Genomic DNA, 15,561 nt, shown 5'->3' with positions numbered 1-15,561 from the left:
AAATAGGAAAACTTTTGCAAGTTTGGGGGAAAAAACGCACCAAATCACTTTTTCTTTTTGAAAAAAGACGAAAAAACACCGGAGTGGCTTGTGGGCAGTGCCTTAAGGGTCGATGAATGGGAGAGAGAGAGGAGGGAAAGAGTGAGCGAGTGGGTGACGTCATGGGGGAGTTTATTGCAGAAAGCCAAGTGGATGAAGGAAGTGGAGATCTCCACCTCCCCAAAGACCCCTCTCACCCTCCCCTCCCCTTCAAGACTTGTGCTAAATATTAGCAGGCTTGATTTATTCGGGCCAAGGTGCTGCAGCACAAAGTCACACTAGGGCGGCCGCGGTTCACCTTGGTCCATATAAATTTTGTTTATTTTTATTTGTTTTAGTATTATTATACTTATTTCCCACTAGGGACCCTTGGGAAAGCGGGGAGGACTATGCGCCGCCGGGCGTACTGAGAGTGCCGGACTCCTTGTGGAAGTTTGGCGGGGGGAAACTGTGAAGAAAGCGCAGTCCGATCAAGAAATATTACTTTTTTTTTAAAAGAAAATATTTTAAAGGACAATTTCAAGCTTGAACTTTCATCCACGATGAGTAAAGCTGCAGGCTCAACAAGTGGCTGTTTGGATATACTCAACGTCAAGTCGAGTAAGTGAAGTTCTTGGGGAAAAGAATTAGTATTTCAAATAAAATCTACATTTTTTTGCGATATAAGAAGTGATTTAGGAGCCTAAAAATTACACTGTATAGTGTAGATCCTTGCTTTTATTTCATAAATACATTCTAACAGGAGGAGCAATGTCAAATTCAATCTTATATTTTCTCTACACTATGAGAATCCACGTTCGTACAGCAAATAAGTTATTTGGTAGAAAATAAAGTTGTGTTTTTTATTCAAAACGCACACCACGAAAGGACAAATAGACGATCAAATCCTCCGTCCCGGGCCTGTAATCCTTATCATTATTTGTTATTATAAATTATAATTATGTCATCGAAATATGCGTGTTTAATGTACTATTTTTTATTTTTCACGTCTAGGCAACAAGAGCCGTTTTTCGTAACATTTATAACATCTAGAACAAGTCGCTTTTTTGAACACATCCTTTTCAAAAAATATTTAATATGAGTAACTTACATATAGTCCGATTAATGTCATGTGTAATATTCTCGCATTGCCAAACATAGTAACGTATTTTAAACCAATTTTGGACGTTTCATGCTTAGAAATAAAAGATTGTGAACTAATTTTAATTAAAAAAAGCTTAAATTTGTGTCATTGTTTTGAATCAGATCATCGAAATTTAGTTATGAAGCACTTTTCAGGCAATGAATTGCCACTGAAAAGTGCTAATATCCTCGCATTCGCAGAACGCGTTACTAACGGAAAGTTTCAGGCCTAAGACTAAAAAAATGGTAAACTGCTTTTAACGAAAAAAAAAATATAACTTACATCAAGTTGAACTTATGTTATCTGCAATAACGTTCCATTGAAAAAAACGAAAATGTTATCAACAAGTTAGGATTAGTTTTAGGCCTAAAAATATAGGACAGTAAAAACTTTATGTTGGGGAAAAAACAACTTTCTAATAACTTTATGTAATTGTTTAATATTGTCGCACTGGCAAAAAATAGGTAATATAAACGAGTTTTGGCAGTTTTAGGACTTGACTTGAAAATAAACCAGAAAATAACCTGGAATTTACGTTATCCTTTACATTCTTGTAATTGCGTAAACCGAGTTATGAACCCTTTTGGGCATTAGGATAATAAATGATAATAAAGGATTGAAAATATTTTTTTATTTTAGGGGGACTTAATATAAATTATATAAAGTTGGATTTATAGCATTTTTGAAATTTTTTGCACTGGCAAAAAAAGTTTATAAACGAGTTTTTGGCCTAAAAGTGAAGGATAAATGATTGTCAACTCATTTTTGGGTGGTTTTAGGTTCAATAGTGTAGTACTGATATGCGCAAAGTAATAAGGGCATGGAAAAAAAACCAAACGACTAAAATAAACGATTCAAAATTTCAGTAAAATTGACATTGTTCGTTTTGTTTTTCCCGTGTTAACATTTCATTTTTGTGTTGTAAATCGGCATAACGGGTGTTATTACACCCCCACCCCAGGTCAAGTCGTCAAGGTAGTCGTCCCCTGGTTAAAGAAAATAATAACAATAAACGAAAGCTTTCTAATTGCTGATAATAAGGCCTCCCCGGAGTGAATTTTCTTATTCCCATGCTACCCTTTGGGACGGGTCACTGGTGAATCAGCGAGCAGGTGGCAAAACGTCACTGGAATTACATAGAAGACCCCCCCCCCCCCCCAACCCCCCACCTACAAAAAAACCACTTTTTCCTCCCGTTCTATCAAACACGGGAGTCCATTTCCATACACTCGATTAGAGTTTGCTGAAGCGAGTTGGTGCGCATGCATGATTGTCAGGGGCGGTGTCAGTGCCTAATCCGGGGGGCTTCAGGGGGGGCTACAACCCTGCAGGATAAAGCAGCTGTCGAGTCCTATTATGAGAGGGGGGGCTTGTCGAGATGCGGCCAGTCAGACGAGCTTCAATGGGACGAAATCATTAAGTTAACACTGCTCCCCTGGCCCCACCCCCTCGCTTCTAATGTGGCCCCACACGGGTTATTGTTTTACAGGGGCCCGTTACGACGCTGGGCCACCTTTATTTTGAAATTTGTGTGCACGGAATTCCCATATAGTCGGAGACGATCGATGGGGTTGTATTTGAAGTTATGATTAAATAAAAATTCCCTTAATAGCACAGAATAATATAAGAGGTTCAAACACGCAGCCCGCGAGACTACATTGTGCTGCTCCCACCTCAATAAGATATTTTCTATCACCAAAGATGCAAGGACCAAAGTCGAGCCTGTCCTGCTGTATTTTTGGCATACAATTTATGATATTTTCAATTTTTTTTTTAGTACTTCCGTTATCGTCACCCTAACCAATCACATGTAAAACGGCTGACATTTTCTCATGCCTTCTAGCAGGCGCTGGCTCGCCAACTCGAAATCTGATTGGCTCTACCAACAGCTTTATCGTCACCTATTTTATGTCCGAGGGCCTGCAGAACTGATTGTGATGGCCTCCAGGTAGCATTCTGACCCTGGGAACAAGAAATGGGTGACATATGATTGGTTAATTGCTTAAATATGAAAGCACACATCGAGCAGCAGCACAAAGTTAAACAATTTATGCAAGGAGATTAGACATGGCACTCCAGCGTAAAATACGTAATATAGAGACTTTAAAGAGAAAAGAGATACAAGACTATAATATTAATCCCCCCCCCCCCCCAAAAAAAAAAAAAAAAATTCAATATAGTGGTTAGAAAAATGGCCCAAGTTTTAATAACAATAATGGAATGATGAATAGTACATTGTACAATAGTGCAGTGAAAATAAGTGCAATAACATTTAGCTGCAGTAATTATATATATATATATATATATATATATATATATATATATATATATATATATATATATATATGTTCACAGTTTCGTGCAATAATATACATTTTTTCACAGATTCATTTGGCAACAACAACAAAAAGAGAAATAAACCCAAACCTTTGGCAAGATATGTTTTTACAGTTTGGTGCGTGAGTTTAGGGTTGTTTTAAAATCTAAATTTAATTTTATCTAAGTTAAAAAAAAAACACATAAAGAAATATGCTTGGCCAGTCATTAGAGTTTCAATGGGACAAAATCATAACTCTACTACTACTCCATGGCTCCAACACCTAGGCTCTAATGTGGCCCGAACCCAGGTTATTGTTTTACGGGCCTGTTATGACTTTTATTTTGAAATATGTGTGCCTGGAAATCCCATAGTCAGAGACAGTTATTAGAGTTTTTTCTGAAGTTGGGATTAAATTAAAGTTCCCTTAATATTGCAGAATCAAAAAATCTAAATCAAGGATTCAAACATGCGGCCCGAGGGGCGATATTGTGAGTGCCCTGTCTTAACATGCATGTTTAATGAGTTTGATATGGATATTCCCTCCGGGGAGATGCTTGCCACTGCTGTTGAACTGAAACTTAAGGAAAAATGGATTCACCTTGCACAAACCTTTGGGTGAGTTTCTGCCTTTGAGCAAGGTGTGTCAAATTTATCTGCTTGAGTATGGTAACAAAGCACAACTTGGCTGTATTTGTGTTGTTTTATCATACACCACAAACTATTTTGAAAATTAAAATCTTCAGGATCTGAATAGTTCCCTTTTCTACTCACATATTTAGTTTGCTTGCTGTATTGTTTTATGTATTACTAATCGATTAGTTGATTTTCCCACTTATCTTTCTTCATTTTTTTTTTCAATTTTTAAAAATTAACTTTGTGTAGAGATGCAGCCCAACCTTATCCAGACCCAAACTCCGGTGGCCCCCCAAGAAAATTGAGTACGAGACCCAGAATATATCAAAAATAGAAAACGTAAAAATCATATTCCTTAGTTTTATGGTGAAACTATTGAAAAGTGACATTTACTTAAACTAAATTAGTATTGAGCCATGTACAACAAGAATAGGTTTTAAAAACACTGGTGTAATTAAATTAAAAACAGTGTTATATATGTTTTACACAGCACAAGTTATCTCCTAATTCTCCTAACTCTTTAGTGTTGATTATAACACCAAGGGTGTGACTTTTTGTGAACTCACACATCTTTGTGCAGTGTAATGTAATATAATAATTTTTGACACTCTGTAAAAAGGAATATATAAACATTGGGACACTAGTTATTTTATTGTTTAACATGAGGATAAATTGATATATTGGGAAAGGAAATTAAATGTGGAATACGTGACATTTTAGAAGTTATTCGTATATTAGTTGTAACATTATCATTGCATAAGTGACACAAATACATCTAAATTATTTAAAAAGGCTGGAAAATTAAGTCATATTACCAAGGTAATATTCTTTATTTATCTTGACGGTCTTTTATGAATGTTTCCCTTTTTCCTTCACATTAAGTAAGGATTTTGTTCACAAAATTACAATAAATTTTAGTTTACAACAAGAAAAAGAAAAGGTGATTGGATACAGGTGATGAAAAGATCATTACAATTGAGTTTATTTCCATGTATTTGTTTTCTACAACAAAAAAAAGTAATTTGAAGGACACATTTGAATAAATGGGAAATTATATAAATGCAATAAAACAACAAACATTTAATAGATTTTACTGTATATTTTATTTGAAAGCTTTCACTAATGATTCATTTCCCCAACTGAATTAGGAACAAAAATACATATTTAGTTCCTCGATTTTTAATTGCATTATGATTACAATTTAGTCTACAAACAGTAGCTTATTCACAATTTTTGCCAATGCATTTATCCAGACAAGTTTGAATCTTATTTTTCTCCTATGTTTAATCTTGTTGCGAACTATGTTCACTAGGTTATCAATGCCAATACAGTTCAATTCAATATGATCCAATCGATTCATATATTTAAAAAAAGAAGAAGTATTGACTTCCAATGAACGATTGAATACTTATTTAAAAGAAAACGACCAATTAAAGTCAGAACAAACAGCTCCGTGATCATTAAACCTTGGCTGACGTCGTTCCAATAATAATAAAACTCCTGTTTGATTTGTTTGGTGCGCAAAATAAAATTTTTAATGTCAATTTCAGGTCGAATTTTGGACATCCCGTGCAAAGTGTGCGGGGACCGCAGCTCGGGGAAGCATTACGGCGTCTACGCCTGCGACGGATGTTCGGGCTTCTTCAAGAGGAGCATTCGTCGGAACAGAACTTATGTGTGCAAGTCTGGATCGCAGGTAGCGAACTTTAAAGTAGGAGATTTTGGTTCCAAGTAAATACGATGTAGTATCGATCAATCCGTACCCGATATCGATACTTTTAGGTTGAAAACGTCATGTTCTTTGAATATTTGAACCTCCCTCCCGAGTTAGTTTATAATTATCATAAACATAGCACGAAGACATAAGGCACTAAAGTCTTTTATTTTTTATCAAATAACTATATTGCAAACATTAATAGTATAAAAAATAAGAAGAACATTTCCATTTCAACTGTATCAGAACAAGAGCCAGGATCACAGGTGGGTAAACTAAGGGCCGTGGGCAACTTTCAGCCAGCCGTTCATTTGGATTCGGCCCACGAAAATGGTCAAAAACCACTGACAAAATATATGTAACAGCTAATAAAGTACTACCAATAAAAAAAACTTTTTGGGCGTGACAACTTCGTACCCATCGTCCTTTTCTGTGTCTACAACCAAAATACTACTACAGGAATACTGCAAAAAAACTACAAAACTAGAGCTTTAAACAGAGACAAATAGTTTTGCTTTAATTTAGAAAGAAATGCTATAAGAAACTACAAAAATACTACTACAGTCTGCATTTCAAATCGATTTATTTGGATATGTATGCATGTATTTATACATGTACTTCAATGGAGACATTTTATTGAATTATGTATATTTGGAACTTCTCATCTCATCTCATCTCATCTCATTTGCCGTACCGCTTATCCTCATTAGGGTCGCGGGGGGGCTGGAGCCCATCCCAGCCATCTCCGGGCAGTGGGCAGGGGACACCCTGAACTGGTTGCCAGCCAATCGCAGGGCACACAGGGACAGACAACTCATTCGCTCATTCACACCTAGGGACAATTTGGACCGGTCAATTCACCTGAAATGCATGTTTTTGGAACGTGGGAGGAAACCGGAGTGCCCGGAGGAAACCCACGCAAGCACGGGGAGAACATACAAACTCCGCACAGGAAGTCTTTCCTTTATTTTGATTTGATCATTTTTTATTCATCCCTCATTATTTATGACGTAATATGTCACAAAAACAAAAGGACGTGATGTCGTAGCCACAAAGTTTATTTTTTAACAAAAATATTAACGCCACAAGTCATGTAATGCATATCGTCCGATGTGATACTCAATATTTTGGAACCAAAGAGGTTTTTCCCCCCAGTAATTTGGGATTTGGTATCAGTGTAGTCAGATCTGTGAACCGTGAATGCAAATAAAGTGTCAATCGACAACGGATTTACAGGTCTTTGGTCAGGAACATTTTTGGCTGTCGCTTGTTGCTCTCTGTAAGGTGAACTATTTTTCAAAATGGTATCTAAATTTATGGTGTCGCTACAGTAGCAGGCACCTTTACCAAACAAATGACATCCAGCATTGTCATTTACTGTCGTTAAAAAAGTAAAGTCAGCACCGCGTTGAGCTTCCTGTTTGCATCTGTCATTTTGAGCGGTAAAGGGTGGGCGTGCAGATTTGGCCCTCTATTCACAATAGTCAAGGATATCACTCACCCACTACTTCATCCCACTATCATCAGGGCGTAGATACATAAGATTTAATAGGGCCGTCCTCTGGGAAAGTCTGATCCTCTCTGCCATCACTCTTTTAAACAACAGGCTCTGCTGAGCCATTCAACCAGTCTGCCCTCATTGTCCCTCTGTCGTATGTGTTTGTTATTCTTCTATTTGTGTAATGGGAGTTCTATTCCCCTGGTACAGTGGGTGAAAGTAAATTTCCCCAAAGAGACCAATAAATTAAATCTAAATCCATCTATTCCATCCGATTGGCAGGATGCAGCTGCAGGCCAGGTAGGGAGAGGATCTAAAAGTGTGCCTGTCAGTCAGGAATAATCTTAGGGTGGACGAGGGTTCTGGGTGAGAGAGAGAAAGGCGCTATTTACATATAGAAGCGGCACTTGGGAATTTGGTGGGGAAGTGAAGTATCAATCCCAGGACTATAGTATCGATCCTATCCAAGTTTTAACACTTTTCCCCAGTCACGCTTAAACGCATAATGCGGCCAGTCGTTTAAATAGCTGAACGTTGTAATTTATCAGGTGTAATCCAATCTAATGTGATGAAAGCGAGGATTCAGGGAGCAGGAGGCGGGATAATACCCCCCCCCCCCCCCCCACACACACACACACAAGACCTCGCCTCCTTGTTTCCCTCCCCAACCCCCTGCAATGAGGCTGCATTGAGGGGTCGATAAATGATGATGATGATAGCACCTGGAAATTGGTCTCCTGGGAAGATAATAGTAAGGAGAGGAGCGTTGCTGCTATTATATGATAACACACATTTTACGTGTGTGTAAATGTGTGTTTGTGTGTGTGTGTCTGTGTGTAGGGTGGCTGCCCCGTGGACAAAACTCACAGAAACCAATGCCGGGCGTGCCGCTTGAAAAAGTGCCTGGAAGTCAACATGAATAAAGATGGTAAATGTATATTTCAACATTACAGTTGTATTGTAACTCTGCATATGGGCTTAATTCTTTATTACAACATGACAAAAACGGAAATGCTTTTGTTTTTACACAGGAGCAACAAATATCAATCTCCGCCAAAACTCAAAAAAGTTATGTTGCATTTGTTTGCTACAAGCATGTATTATTTATCCTCTGTGTAAAATAACCATTTCATGAAACATTTCTATGCGGGGGTTTTTTGGGGTTTTTAAGGGTTATTGTTCTATCTTCGTTATTCATTATCCATTATCCGTTATCGGTCAGTTCATAATACGCTACAAAGCCTAGGAGCCGGGACACTTACTCTCAGCCAAAAGGCCAAGCTAAGGTCCTAGCCCTAAAGCCTTGCTGCGATCATTGCGAATGCACCGTTCCCGGAGGTACTGCAATACCGGGCCGATGCGTGGAGTGGACAGAGCAAGCTCTTATTCCATCTCCGGATTGCAAAAATCAAAAATCATGGCAAAGGCCAAGCTAAGGACTGACATAGCATCAAAGCCACAGTCCAAAAACAACAAGGCCAAGCTAAGGACCTAGCATCAAAGTCTTGCTAAGGACCTAGCATCAAAGCCTTGCTAAATCACTTAGTGCCTAGCCACGAGTTTACTAAGATATTAAACTTCCCCATGGTAGATTTGTAAGTAATTTTTTGTACTTTTATACAGTGCGGCAATATATCTTTATTCTACTATTCAAGCACCAGGTGTCTTTCAAATGTTGAATAATGCACTTAATTAGTTTTAAACAAGATTCTGACCAATGTGGAACCAACTTAGTCTAAAAATAGTGGTTTGTTTCGTTTAATGCGGTCCAAATTTAAGCCCAAAAGTCAGCTTTTCAATCCAGTATTGAGGTCTTTTCAACCAGTATTGTGTTTGAAGAATACACACAATTGCAAATAATTTAAAATCTAAGTCATTTTCACCGCATTGTAAAGACCAAAATTGTTCATTATAACAGCCGAATCTTATAAAAATTGAAGTACTGTTTAAAATACACAGATGATGATTTTTTTCAGCCGTTCAACATGAGCGGGGGCCCCGAACGTCGACCATCCGCAAACAGGTAGCCCTCTACTTCCGGGGTCACAAAGAAGTCAATGGCTCCTCGGCGCACTTCCCCGGCTCCTCTCTGCCGACGACCCCGTTTTTCACCACAGTCACCCAGCTGGAGCCCCACACGCTGGACATGAGCACCGTGGCTAGCACGCCTGAAAGGCAGCAGGCCATCGTCGGCCTGGCCCAGCCCACCCCCAAGGTAACCATCACTCATTCCATCCATCCATCATCTCCCGCTTATCCTTGACATCGCAGGGACAGCAACCTGAGCAGAGCAGCCCAGAACCCTATATCCCCAGCAACTTAGTCCAACTCATTGATGGAAAACTAAGGCCTTCCGGGCTAACCAAGATACATAGCGGACAATCTGATCATTCATTTTCTTGCTCCTATCCAAGGTCAGATCTGAGGAATACCCAAACCTCAGTATCCCCATGCCATTTTGTCAAGCTCATATGATGGGATACTGAGGCATTCCCATGCTAACCCAAAGGCATAAAGGGGATAATTCCTCAATCATTTTCTTCCACCTATCCAGGGATACCCAAACCTCCCATCCCAAGCCACTTCGCCCATCACATCCGATGAGATCACGAGTGATTCACAGGTTAACCTCAAGACATAAAGGGATAATTTATCCATCCATACAGCCATTTTCTTACACCTATCCAGGGTCGGGTTACTGGGATACCTTAACCTCCCTATCCCTAAGCTACTTTGTCCAGCTCATCCGACGAGATACTGAGACAGGCTAACCTAGAGACATAGTTGACAAGACAGCCACTTTGTTCAGGCCATCTCACTCAATCCTGAGGCATCACCAGGTTAACCTCAAGACATGCCCGAGCCACCTTAACAGCATGCCCTTTCTCATTTGCTCACCACCTGTGGAAGGGCCCAAAGGGGTTGGGTATGTAGAGAGCCAGGCGGCAGCCAATGGAGGGGGCGCTGGTGTACAGAAGCTGGCTCTTGGAACCATCATCTCCTTGTCCAAATTATTATTAAATGTTTTTTTCCAGTAGGGTTAGAAGTTGACATTTTTGCCCTGATTTAGTGGCACAAATCCGCCAATTAGATTTTCCCCGCAAATCCGACGTTAATCGTGGCTAAAAAGCAGGTGGCGAGGGTTGGAATTTGACCTTTGCTGTATACAATGAGCTTGACTGTTTCTGAAATTGTGACCCCTACTTCCCCTTTGTTTTGTAGTACCCCCACGAAGTCAGCGCCACCCCCATGTACCTGTACGAGGTGGCAACCGAGTCTGTTTGCGAGTCGGCAGCTCGTCTCCTCTTCATGAGCATCAAATGGGCAAAGAGCGTGCCTGCCTTCTCCACGCTCCCCTTGTCGGACCAGGTAGATCTCAATCACGCGTGACGGGATTTAAGGAAAAACAAATCGGATTGGATTAGATTACAGGATGGCAGACATGATCCTCTTGCTTGACAGAAATTGAAAGAATGGGCCAGAGGTGTCCATGTATGGAAAAACATGATTAAATGGGGGGAATGAAAAATTATACGGGGGCACCTTTGATATTTTACCCATTGATTAAATCATTTTATTTAACTGTACTTTATTATGCATATAAAATTTGTAGAAACACAGACCATCTAAAATCCTACATAACCATTTTATATAAATAATTAGATATTTAAAAATACCTTTAGAGGGACATATTCTCAATAAAGCATCATTATAAATAAAATACCTACAATTATGCCTTATTTTATCCAAAAATATATATTTTTTTAAAATACAAATCAAATTTGTTTTATTTCTAGACAGAAACAAAGATTTCCTGTAGTTAGATATGAGAGAGAGAGAGATTAAAAACAATTACATTTTAAATCATTAATTTGCAGCACTTCCTGGGATACACCCTGTGTATTGTAAAATAAAGCACACAGTTTTAATAAAATGTAGTAAGCCTATAATGAAAAGATAGTAGTTAGTATTCTCCCTTGTGGTTTTTAGCACTCCTTTTTAGTTGCATTACACAATACAGCGACATCTATTGGTGAAATACAGTCCCTTTAGTGTCTGACGGTCGAAAATCCCGTGATGAAATGAATGCTTCTGACCACCAGCTTGGTGGCCTAGAGGTAGGGCGCCTGCCTCAAGACTGGAAGGTCGCTGGTTTGTACCGCGAACATTGGTGCCCATGTTCGGTATCCCTGCTTGGTGCTTGGCATGAGGGGTTGAAATTGGTGAGTTTGATCACCTATTGACTCACAACTTAAAGGGTTGCGACATCGGTTGGGTAGAACTATCGTCGCATCATCTACTACACGCAGTCGCACGTGTGTGTGTATGGGAGCTGACCCCTGATTAATCGGAGAAAAATAAATAAATGCATCCAAAAATTTAAAAAATATATCACAAATTGTCTTCCATCTCGACTTCCTGTGGTTGACGATATACAATCCAACATAATCTTTGCAGTTGATTCTGTTGGAGGATGCCTGGCGAGAGTTGTTTGTCCTGGGCATCGCGCAATGGGCAATCCCTGTTGACTCCACGACTTTACTCGCCGTTTCCGGTACGTAACACACAGACACGCCAGTCTGTGTCTAAAAATACCTTTTTGTAACGTCTGGTCCGCAGCAGGGATGAACTCGGAAAACACGGAATCCCAGCGCATGAACAAAATCATGTCAGAGATCCATGCGCTCCAAGAGGTGGTGACCAGGTTCCGACAGATGCGGTTGGACGCCACAGAGTTTGCCTGTTTGAAATGTATCGTTACGTTCAAAGCCGGTGAGATTCTGGTCGGCATTACTGACAGTTTGTAATTTGTCATTTGTAACTGACATCCGTGTTTTGGGGACAGTTCCAACGCAGGGGGGTACGGAGATCAGGAATTTCCGAAACGGCAGTGCCATTGCCGCGCTACAAGATGAAGCACAGCTCACGCTTAATAGCTATATACACACCAGGTAAGACTATCCAAACATAGGGCCCACAGGCACCAAATAGCCCCATAATACTATAGTAGCCCACAGACCAGTTCTAAAAAGTGAGGGGTTACTTTGATTGTCTAGGAAATTGATTCCGAACTGTCATCGATTTCTCATGACATAATCAGTATCTTTGAACAGATGATTAATTCTTCAAAAATATTTTCGAAATTATTTCAATATGTAAATCTTTCTAAGACTTTAAACAAGGCAGATGTTTAGTGGTTTACTGTGTCAATTTTACACTACTTCTAATAATAATAACCAGGTAATAATATAGTAACACAGTAATGAGGTAGTTTGTGCTAATACGTGGCAAAAAAGTAGCTCTCAGCTTCAAAAAGGTTGGTGATCCCAGTCCTTGGGAGTTGCAGTGGATCAACCATTCAGTTTAAAGATAAAAACTTTTTTTTCAAACAAGTGAATTGAACCCCCCAATTTAACCTCCTAAGAAGCGAACTTTTTGTTTAAGATGTATTTATGTCCACGCCTGGAGTCGCCAGTACTTAGTTTAAAAAAAAAAGTTGTGCCCAAAGTGATAAAATGCATGCCTTCGATTTTTGTAGGCGATAAAAATAGGGTTATTTATCTTAAAGATAAAAATTGGAACATTTTCTGAATTTGAAAAAATTCACAAAAGAAATGATTGCTTTACTGCATTACTGAACCATAACTGCAAATTGGGGAAAATGTTTGTTCCATCGGCTGATCATTTTTCTCATTTGAAGTATTTTTTTTCCCTGTATTTTACTAGATTTCCACTGCAATTTAAAAATGACGTTTTTTTTTGCATTTTTTCATAGTAATTTTTTTTTCTAAATCGTTTTCAAATAGCAGCGGCGATTTATTTCAAACTTGTTTTCCTAGAATTGGTTTGAAGTTTTCATTGCCTCTGCCTTTTAAAATTAAAATATATGTAAAATCTAAATGTATAATAGGGCGGTACGGCGGTTAGCGCGCAGCCCTACGGTGTGGAGTTTGAATGTTCTCCACGTGCTTGCGTGGGTTTCCTCCGGGCACTCCGGTTTCCTCCACCATTCCAAAAACATGCATGTCAGGTTAATTGGCCGGTCCAAATTGTCCCTAGGTGTGAATGAGCGAGCAAATTGTCTGTCCCTGTGTGCCCTGCAACTGGCTGTCAATCAGTACAGAGTGTCCCCTCGCCACTGCCTGAAGATAGCTGGGATGGGCTCCAGCATCCCCGCGACCCTACTGAGGATAAACGGTGCAGCTAATGGATGGATGGATGAAATCAGCTAAATTAGCTGCCATTACAACAGGGCAATTTTTTTTATTGCAGATTTTTATCAATTATCAAATAAATCAAATATTTATAAATATCTAAAAAACAAAATGAAACATATTTCAAAACAGTTAAATTACCTTGCTATGTTTGCAACTAGTTTAATTATTCTTTTTCTCAATTTTAAAATAAATATGAAATACTAACTTGAATTTTTAACATAAAATTGTAAATCAGCAAATTAAGTTGCCAACAATGTAATTTAATTGTTTTACAATAGTCCCCCCCACCAATCTTCTACTGGACCTTTTACAGAGAAATCAACCAACACTATATTTGAAATAGTGTGTTGTGTATGTTTTTTGTGTGTCCCATTGAGGGCGGCCATTTTGACCACAAAAACTGCTTTGGGCTCAATCCCTGCTCCCCTTTTCACAAACTTTTTTTATAAAGTTTACCCATTATTGATCATTCATTTAGCTATTATTGTGGTATACATTTGCCCCTTTAAAGAGATGAACTGTTTGATCCATATTCTCCAGGTGCAATATATATCCGGGGCACTGTCAGATTTTTAATATTTTTAATTTTTAATTGACACTTGCCCTACAGGTACCCGACTCAACCGTGCCGCTTCGGCAAGCTGCTGCTGCTCCTGCCGTCCTTGCGCTCTGTCGGCCCGTCCACAATCGAGGAGGTGTTCTTCAAGAAAACCATCGGAAATGTTCCCATCACTCGGCTCCTCTCAGACATGTACAAATCCAGTGACATATGACCCCGCTCCTAAGAGAAGAAAAAAAAAAGACTTGAACATGAAGCGAGGGTAAAGGGAGCCGGGGTGTAGTTAGCAGAAGCACATCTGTATGAAAGAAAAACACGTCAGGAAAAACAAGTTCATCAACTAGCCTGTTAACAAGGGTTCTAGTTAAAGGATTAGTGTAACCACCATAATAGGGTTGCCTTTACAGAAGCACTGGAGTGGACGGAGGAAAGCTATTCATGTTCAAATACGGATGACGAGACTGCAGGGAGCAGCTGCCAAGTGACTCGACCAAGGAAAAAGAACTCCGAGTGTCTGCGAGACCAATGAGCTTGACGACCAATTTAATATTTTTTATTGCTGTGTTCAATCTGAATGGAGGAAACCAAATAACGAGAAAAAAAATCGAAGTCATACAAACCCAGTTATGGACTACCGTGGGGTAGGCTGGAGGGGGCGTCTATGTATCGAGGCGCTACATGAAAAGGTTTAGGTCAACTTAAAAGTTAGACACTAACATGAATTAAAAGAAAAAAAAAATCAGCACTTGGGAGTGCTGTTTTGTGGAATAATATGGTGGTTTTATTCTGTTGTAAATATTTTGGAGTTATAACTATTTAGAGGTGAAAGCATATGAATAAAAAACACTGAATGTTACTTTTTTGTTTTCTCTACAAAGAACTGGTGTGCTGCCACATTGATCCTCTCCAATCCTGAACTAATTACTAACAGTAATTGGCATTTTGTGTTGTGTAACCGAAAACGAGTGGTAAAAAGTGCAAGAATACAAAGTACGGAGACTTAGAGTGACCAAAAAGCAATATTATTTCCTCTCAGATTTTTGCTAAAAAAGAAAATAGTATAAGAAAAAAATAGGAAAGGAAAATATGAAAAAAATGAAAAGTAAAAGAGAAGACAGAAAAAAATTAAAAAAAAGAGAAAGGGGAAGAAAAAAAGGAAAAAAAATAAGAAAACGGAAATATGTAAAAGAAAAGTAAAATGAAAAATGACAAATGCTTAAAAGGAGCAACATTTATCTGAGAGTGGAATCTTATTTTTAGCCATTTATTTATAACATTTTCTTGTGATAATAAATCATTAAAGTTATGTGCAAAGGGAAAAAAACGGTTTTGTCGGGAGCCTTGGCAGCAAGTTGGCGGTCAATCATGTCAGCTACCTCTAGGTGAGGATCTTTGCTCAAATAAATGCTTATTTCTTGACCGTGAAGAATTACAAAACAAAATACCAGGAGGCGCTA

The 15,561-nt window shown here is 38.9% G+C and overlaps 1 protein-coding gene and 1 pseudogene across 2 annotated transcripts; one reads left to right on the top strand and one right to left on the bottom strand.

Annotated features, from left to right (window-relative positions):
- The first annotated feature begins 237 nt into the window (after positions 1 to 237).
- nr2e1 (nuclear receptor subfamily 2, group E, member 1) lies at positions 238 to 14,928 on the top strand. 2 transcript variants are annotated; one of them, XM_088324888.1, is made up of 9 exons: positions 238 to 639; positions 5,666 to 5,811; positions 8,168 to 8,255; positions 9,304 to 9,542; positions 10,550 to 10,696; positions 11,786 to 11,882; positions 11,951 to 12,100; positions 12,174 to 12,279; positions 14,156 to 14,928. In XM_088324888.1, the coding sequence occupies exons 1-9, from the start codon at positions 582 to 584 to the stop codon at positions 14,316 to 14,318; spliced, it is 1,194 nt and encodes a 397-aa protein (XP_088181014.1). In that variant the 5' UTR covers positions 238 to 581; the 3' UTR covers positions 14,319 to 14,928. The 2 variants fall into 2 exon arrangements, with proteins under 2 accessions (XP_088181014.1, XP_088181013.1); XM_088324887.1 differs by having other exon boundaries at positions 11,948 to 12,100.
- On the bottom strand, positions 8,644 to 8,763 carry LOC148346042 (U2 spliceosomal RNA; annotated as a pseudogene).
- Positions 14,929 to 15,561: the final 633 nt, after the last annotated feature.

Source organism: Urocampus carinirostris, chromosome 20 (assembly GCF_059441175.1).
Source record: "Urocampus carinirostris isolate Australia breed hairy pipefish chromosome 20, RoL_Ucar_1.0, whole genome shotgun sequence".
Lineage (NCBI taxonomy): Eukaryota > Metazoa > Chordata > Actinopteri > Syngnathiformes > Syngnathidae > Urocampus > Urocampus carinirostris.
This window is presented reverse-complemented; position numbering and strand designations above follow the sequence as displayed.